The sequence below is a fragment of the Limulus polyphemus genome, unplaced genomic scaffold, assembly GCF_000517525.1.
Source record: "Limulus polyphemus unplaced genomic scaffold, Limulus_polyphemus-2.1.2 Scaffold2301, whole genome shotgun sequence".
Lineage (NCBI taxonomy): Eukaryota > Metazoa > Arthropoda > Merostomata > Xiphosura > Limulidae > Limulus > Limulus polyphemus.
In genome coordinates this window covers 166,524-174,554 of record NW_013667911.1, presented here as the reverse complement: position 1 = coordinate 174,554, position 8,031 = coordinate 166,524, and the positions used below count along the sequence as shown (strand labels likewise).

The window sequence follows — 8,031 nt, the reverse complement described above, 5'->3', positions numbered from 1 at the left end:
CACCATCGTGCCCCAAGTTGAACACAAAATGTGGCCTAGCTAACTAACGAATGAATATTTGCTGTAAAATTCTTATCAATGCTATAAGTGTAGTTATCAGTTTGGCTGTCAATTTTAATTTCATTCCTTTAAGTCGCATGTTCTATCCTTTTTGGCAGCACCTTTTGTTTCCCATCTAAGGTGTTTTTGATTAGCTAATAACCTTACAGTTTTTTAAAGATCATTATAAAAGATTGATTTTGAGCTAAATATTTGGCTTTAATAAAACCACTTTATAACTATTTTAAGAAACTTCAATGTGTCTGAAAAAAATTCCTTGACTCAAATATCAATATACTAACTTGCAAACTGGACATCTCCATGCTCCTCTTTCACAGTTCATCTGGAGGTAGGATTCGAGGTCAAAACACTGTAAGATATTCAATATAGTGTTAAATAATGTGAAAATGGTGCACAGCTATCATAAAATAACAGTTTACTATCATGATAATATATATATATGTAAAGTAAAACAATGTGAAACTTTACATATCTGTTGTTGAAAAGTTGTATACTCTACTACACTATCGTAAAAGCATATACAAAATAATCAATAATATAATGTCAAACAATGCATAAGACTACTAAATAGAACAGTAGACTATAGACGTCTCTGACCCCTAAGTCATCGAGTGGGTCAGCGGTAAGGCTCTAAAATCCGGGTTCAATTCACAGCAGTGGACAGACAGCAGGTAGCCCATTGTGTAGCTTTGCACTAAAAAAAAACAACTAACTGACATCAAAGCTCAACATTTTCTTACAAAAGTAGCCTTCGTAAACAACTTTATTCAAAACTACTACTACTGTGTAATTTTAACATTTTATTTGAAATAAGTTGGCCAGTTACTATCCATAATCTCTTGAACAATATAATCCTAGTGGAATCCTGTAATTCTAAACATACAGTTTTTTTCACAAAATTGTTTGCAGTAAACAAAAGACCATATACAGCAGAGAACTGCTACAGAAATTCACAAATAATTTTAAACTTTTATTGCATCTTTTCAATTATTACATAAAGTATAAACTTAATTGAATGATCATAGTATGGCATGTGAACCCTAAACTATGAATGGGTAAAATGTAAGGAAAGGCAGAAGTCTGCAGAACTTTCAATCCATCGAGTTTCCTTTTATCTATGTATGTATGTATGTATGTATATATATATATATATATATATATAGACACACACACACCATCATAGTCAGACTTGCCGTGCTTCAGTTTACAAAATAGTCAATGCTGACACATTCGATACTTTACTGGGTTAGTGTTAAACTGCAATGGTTCTGTGATTAATTCAGCTGATGCTCAGACATGTAATTCCTTTTACAACTTAGTGCTCTGGTTGAGGAAAAGATCAATTTCAGGAAAGAGTGGTGAGTGCTAAAGTTTCTTTACTAATGTCAGTGTTTCCATTTTCGGTATCACTACCCTTGAGAACATTCTTTGTTGCTTATAAGTTACTGTTAAAGTTAGATTTGATTAACTAAATTAAGCATTATTTGTGTTATAAACCTTGGTATATATCCAAAATATTAGCAGTAAATGTGATGATTTGAAAGATGACCAAATTTTACCCTTCCACAACTAGGGAGAATATATCTTTATTTAAAAGTATTCCAGTAAGTTTTAATCTATTTTCAGGTAGATGTTTCACATGTAATTAATGGCATGTTTGTACATCAAATGTGAGAAGGTCATAAATTTGCACTAATCCTCTAACTTAGACAGAGGTTACACATTACAACAATTGCTCTAACTTATAATTGTTTTAATAGTCTTGCTTCCATGCTATGCCCTCCTGGAGTGAGAAGTCCTACTGATTTTGAGAAATGGTAGAGAAACTGTGGTATCACAAATATTCTGATTTCTGTCTTTGTCTCACATAGATTATTATTACTGAAGCTTGCCAGTAATATGAAAAGCCCTAAGATACTATTCATTGTATTAATAAATATTTTATTTGTTCACTTGTGTTTGTTTGTTTTTCCTTTGCTGCCCATGTTAATTTTATTTTCTGTGTAACATTTCTAGCATCTGCCACATTGCAACTATTTAAAATGCTTCTTATTGTTCCTAATACTACACTAATTCTTATAATCTCAAACATAATTCTAATAAACTGGCAATTCTCTGTTTTAGAATTTTTTCTCAACATACATTTAAGAGTGTAATTAAAAACTACAAACATCCAAAAAAATATATTCCAGATTTTTAATGTTTTTCATTGTTGTTGCAGGATTTTAAAAGAAAAAAATTCAATTCTCCAGGAAGTAATAATAATACACATTTGTATACCAAAATAATCATATATTTGCAAGCAACAATTATCGTTTTAAGTATTCTACAAAAAAAGTAACATTTCTTCCAGTTGTGTGTGTGTATAAAATATTTCTGCCAAAAAAGCTAAAACACTCTCCTTTGCAAGTTATGACATCACACGAGAAACTTCTGAATATTATAACAACCCCAATCATATAAACATTGTATATCAACAATGTTAAAATAATGTTTTACACTATTATATAAAGACAAAAACAGAAGTGAATTAAAGTAAAAAATAAATAATCTTATGCAAATAAGATATAGCTCATCAACATTTTTTATGGTACATGTGACAATATCTTTCAAAAAAGTGAAATAACTAAAAACAATGTCATAAATCTTAATTTGAGTTCCTACCTGTATGTGTTTGCAGTCTTGTCCTCTAGCAGGCAACGTTACCCTTTTAAACGTAATAGGACACTTCAGTGATACTTTCATCGCTGTCTGTTCTACACCATCTTCACCATTCATTGCACTGTTTGTTGCAGCTACACTATTAAAATTCCTTTTGATTTTGGAAATACAATGTTCTGCAGGAAGAAGCCTGTTTCGTAAAAGTCCTTGGAGTACTGATCGCACAGTTGGTCGATGGACAAGGTGTAACAAAAATAAATGAGACTAAAAAAAAAAAGGAGCAAAACAATATCTTTAGCACCTCTACAAAATATGCAGCACAGTTTAATATTTAACATCGTGATAGTTAACATCATGTCTAAAAAGTCATACTTAACACTATATTTTTGTGATATTGTTTACACTTAAAAGTTACAAAAAACTTCAGCCTACAAAAACAATAATTTACAATATGGCCAATCAGGCTAAACTTTGTATGACATACGTTTTGCAAAGAATAATGCATAGAAACTTGTTTTGAATAAAAGAAACAATAAAAATTTACAAACACAAAAAGAGTTGCTGGGTAAATCTACTACTCACACAACAACAGGCTGTCACAGTAATCTGTATTGTATTGCGGCCTGGCTGACACACTTCTTTCAGATACAAAGGTTTATGAGAAGTCTTGTTAACTCCCCTATCAATAGGTACTGGAGTTGCATTCACAGACACTTGCACTGATGCTGGCCAGTTGGTGTTCATTTGTCGGTCTTCATGATGAAAACACTTCAACTGCAGCTCCAGGTCAGACCTCCACATTAGTGTTTGGTAGACTGATGGTTTCAGTTGGAAGAAATGGTTACTAACAGCTAGGTTGTGCTCTAGCCTAAAGGGAGGCAGGATGATCCCATCCCTGACAGGAAATGTTAACCTCAACTCATCATCTTCTGTGGTAAAAAGAAAATCTGAAGTCAGGGTTTCAAAATTATAACTTTCTATTTGAGGAATTCAGATCTCCAAATATCAACTTTCACATATGATAATTGGTGTGGATATGTTTCGATATTTGTTTGTTTTATAAATTTTAATTCAAAGAAGTTAAGAATTAAAAATTCACCCTACTTTTATATGATCATGTTGAAATATAGTTGAGATGTCAGCTTAACATACAGTGCATCAAAAAGTTAACATCAATTGTTTATGCCCATTACTTAATGACACATGAACAACAAAATCTGTAACTCTGACCTTTTTTCTTTCAGGAATAATTTGCTTTAATGATCTGGTGGTAGTTTTAAAAGGTATAAATTAGTTTTAATTAGCAGAATGTTATACCCCATTTAATGGTCAACCATAAAAATATCTTATTTCTAGAATTATCTCAAAGACAACCCATTTGCTAAATTTGTTGGCTTTAAACTTAGTTCTTTAAGCAATGACCAAAGAAATTTTCAAACAATCAATGCTGAGCACTGTACTTACATATGACTAGCAGCAGCATGTGGTTTTACACATAAAAAACAAACAGACACACAAACAGTGACACTTTACCAACAGTTTGACTTGTAAGAGCACAAGTTATACCTACTTGTTGGAGGCATTGGTGGCTTCATGTCAGGATAAGAGGGTTTTATATCACCTGAATTTGGTGATATGTAGGGGGGCATACTAGATGCTGGAGTTAATGGTGGTGTGGGATTACCAGGAATTGGTGAATGCTGATAGCTCATATTTCTCTGAAAAATAAAAATCCAAATGATGTGTTAAAAACCAAAATCATAAGGGATATTTGTTTTTACTGATGCATAATATGAAGTGCCAAAATAAAATCATTAATACAATGAAAATGAAACACTTTTATAGTAAAAGAAGAAATATTAAAATAGAATACTAAACAGCTACAAAAAATTCAATATAAAGTTGCAGCCTAATGTAGTTACATTGCTAAACTTGCACTTCAATTAACTTGGTAGAATTGTGGCCTCAATTTAATGATGATTATATTATACCTTGTATTTTTGGTGACTGTGTTTGTCATTAACCTCAATGAATATGTAAGAAGAACTTGAATGTATATCATAATCATCAAAAACTCATGAATTTAAAAAAGAATGTATTTGAAAAATAGCATATCTTGAAGGTTTTTTAAAACTCATGAAAAACACTATTAAGGAATCATATTTACAGTTCAACAGCTTTCTCTATAATAAAATTACATGAAATAGGTTTAGGGCCAAGACTGCCTTCTTCTGTTTCTGATTTTTTTTTCTGCATCCATGACAAACAATGGCTGCAAGAAAGCTCATCATCTTTCAACCTTTTGATGTATCACAAGTATGTTGATATATCATAAGTATGTTGTTATATTGCAAGTATTTAGTGTATCACAACTGTTGATGTATCGCAAATATGTTGATGTATCACAAATATGTTGATGTTAGTTTTGCTATCTTTATAAATGGTGAACACGTGTTTCAATGTCAAGATTTTCTCGACAATAAGCATAGCAGTGTTAGTCTTACAACTGCAAGTAAAGAATACATTCATTCTACTTTCCCATACTTTAGTTCATAATATTAATTAGAAATATGAAATATATATATAAACTTTTAAAAGTTTATTTTAATTCTAAAACTTTTAACACCAGTATTACATAGAGAAAAGATACTGATACAAGGTTGTTCTAGAATCTTGTTAAACATAAAGTAAATATCAAAATGATAAAGAAGCCAAAAGTAGTGAAGCATCTCTTTAAGCGAGTCTGAAGTAATCATCCATCCAAAATATTTAAAGATATGAACTCTATAAACCAATAATGAACAAAGACTATGTACAAAAGAGACTACTTATGAACATATTAAGGCCATACCTTCATCATTTGAATTCAGATGTGAGCTTATGATTTCATATAGAAATATACTGCTTACAAGACTTGTCATCCTTATTAGACTAACTGTCTGCTAAACATACTTTTCATCTATATTTTATATTGTATGTAAGGTACTTCTTAATGCTCATTGAACTCAAGCTTCTTCATAGACACAGCTATATAAGTACATTTTAAAACCTTTCTTTGAAAAACCTGGTTTTCACCCTTACAATCTTAAAGTTTTCTTCAGATTTGTGTTTCACCTGAAAGTTCTGAGGTGTCATGTACTGATTCCCATTATATTGTTGTTCATATTGAGTCTGCTGAGGAACCCCATTCATGTGATTCTGTGGGTAATACTGTTCCTGTTGAGGTGCATATGGAGATGCTTGAGGTCTTATGGAGGGTCGCATCTGTTGCTGAGGAGGGTAGCCACTTGATGGCAGGGGCTGTTGTTGTATGGATGGAGGAAACTGGGGTGGTTGTTTAGGGTACTGTACTCCCTGACCACCAGGAAACTGAAAGATCAGTTATAATAAAATATATATTAGATAATAAAAGCTACATTAATAATGGATAGTCTTTCAGTTTTGATCTCACAAGCATAAATGTTCACAATATGCAACAGTGAGTGAAGGGAAAATAAGTTGCAAAACCAACACCAAAAACTGAGAAAAAAAAAGTTTCATTTTCTGAATTAAAGTTAAGTAATATTGGATATGAAACTAGCTGCATCAAACTATTTTATTTAAAAATTTTAATTAAATCTAATTTTCTCTTTTTAAACCACTATTGATAAACCTTCTCTTGAATATCTGCTAATGGAAAAAAGTTCAGCATTTGTAAGTCTTGCATTTGTTGAGAAATAAATTTCAAGCAGATTTGTAACTTTGCAGCACATAAAACAATTTTTATAAAATATGTAAAATATTACATTCTTCAGTCTGTTTCCTGTCACTATACCTTTCGGAAGTGCAAGAAAAAAAGTTATAACTAAGCAGAAGCTCCAACAATTGTCACAATCCTGTTAAGCAGTATTCTACAAATTAAGATCTAAAGCTATAAACAACCAATGTAAATCTACAAGAAACTATTTTTATTTTGTAACAAATGCATTATATTTTTATTTATGGTGTATAATAATATTTTACTTAGTGATTCAGCTGAGTCTTTGCTACCTGAAACAAATGTCATCCACTTAAAATATTATAGTTGTCACACTCACCTGTGCCGAACTGTATGTCTGTTGAGAGCCAGGTCCATACTGCTGTATACCTGGGTTGTACTGGTGAGCCATGGCATTGTTGTACTGGACTTGTCGTTTCTGAGCCATATATTGAGAAGGATTTGGATAGGGAGCTGAGCGAGCCCTTGTCTGGGGCCCCATTCCAGAAGAAGGCATTGGGTACATAGGTTGTCCAGGCCCTCCCATATTTTGTACTCCTTGCATCCCACCCTTGTTCATTCCCATAGGCCCATTCATAGCCATCTGAGGATTTATGCTATTAGGTGTGCTCATAACGGAAGTGTTCATGGGGATCATGGGACTGGACATGGAATTAGCCATTGATGGTATTGACCCTCCCATTGTATTGCTCATATGGTTGTTCATGTGACTTCCCATGGTTGGCCCTGAGGGCAATCGCTGTGGACCAGGTGGGCCATAGCCTTGTTGATACTGTTGGTTTTGCATGCCTTGCATCTATGAAAGAAGAGAAAACATGTAGAGTACACTACAGCTACACTAGCATGCACAATAAAGTAATAAAAGGATGAACTTCTTACCCAAACCAGAAATGTTATTCATAAACTTTAAATTCCTCTCACTTTTTTTTTAAATGACAAAATACTAACTTCACAGAAATTAGCATTAGTTTTATAAGGAGAAAAATTCTGTGAGGATTAGAAAATACTCTCACACTCTACAAAAGAATTCGCAAGTTTCAAATAACTTGTAGCATAGGAGAATATTTGCCTAATTGTTTATGATTCTTTTATTTTAATAGGTTCTGTTCTAATGAAATTTATATAGATTGGAAGGTAAAAACAGATATAAAATAAAACATGCAACTCTCATTACTATCATAAAAGCTAAATTAATACTTACATGGTTATGATATTGGTTTCCCATTGCTGTCTCTTGTTGTTGTTGATCCTGGAAAGCTACCACACTGGCAGTAGCTGTTGCCGTTGCTGTGGCAGCAGCTGCTGCTCTTGCTACAAGAGCAGCAGCACTGAGAGCTGCAGAGGACCCTTGGTAGTCTCCACCAGAGCCTGGGCAACCAGTAGGTATGTTTGGTCCAACTGCTGTGCCCATGGATGTTGGTGTATGCCCATAACTACAATGACATTTTGAAAGATTCGTTAATTTTCATTTTCATTTATATTTTTAAAGTATGATTAATAAAATATATTTTGAAATAACATCAAATTATTTTTGTTTAATAGTTACAGTCATA

At 32.5% G+C, this 8,031-nt stretch overlaps 1 protein-coding gene across 5 annotated transcripts in view; it reads right to left on the bottom strand.

Annotated features, from left to right (window-relative positions):
* Window positions 1-8,031, bottom strand: part of LOC106466559 (zinc finger MIZ domain-containing protein 1-like) — a 149,854-nt gene that overhangs the window by 12,065 nt on the left and 129,758 nt on the right. For all 5 annotated transcript variants that reach the window (XM_022394590.1, XM_013926851.2, XM_022394591.1 and 2 more), the window contains 7 exons: window positions 7,680-7,911; window positions 6,798-7,274; window positions 5,836-6,090; window positions 4,292-4,439; window positions 3,304-3,650; window positions 2,725-2,985; window positions 342-409 (listed from right to left, as the gene is read on the bottom strand). In XM_022394590.1, coding sequence (XP_022250298.1) covers window positions 342-409; window positions 2,725-2,985; window positions 3,304-3,650; window positions 4,292-4,439; window positions 5,836-6,090; window positions 6,798-7,274; window positions 7,680-7,911 — 1,788 coding nt within the window. The remainder of the gene's footprint in view (window positions 1-341; window positions 410-2,724; window positions 2,986-3,303; window positions 3,651-4,291; window positions 4,440-5,835; window positions 6,091-6,797; window positions 7,275-7,679; window positions 7,912-8,031) is intronic.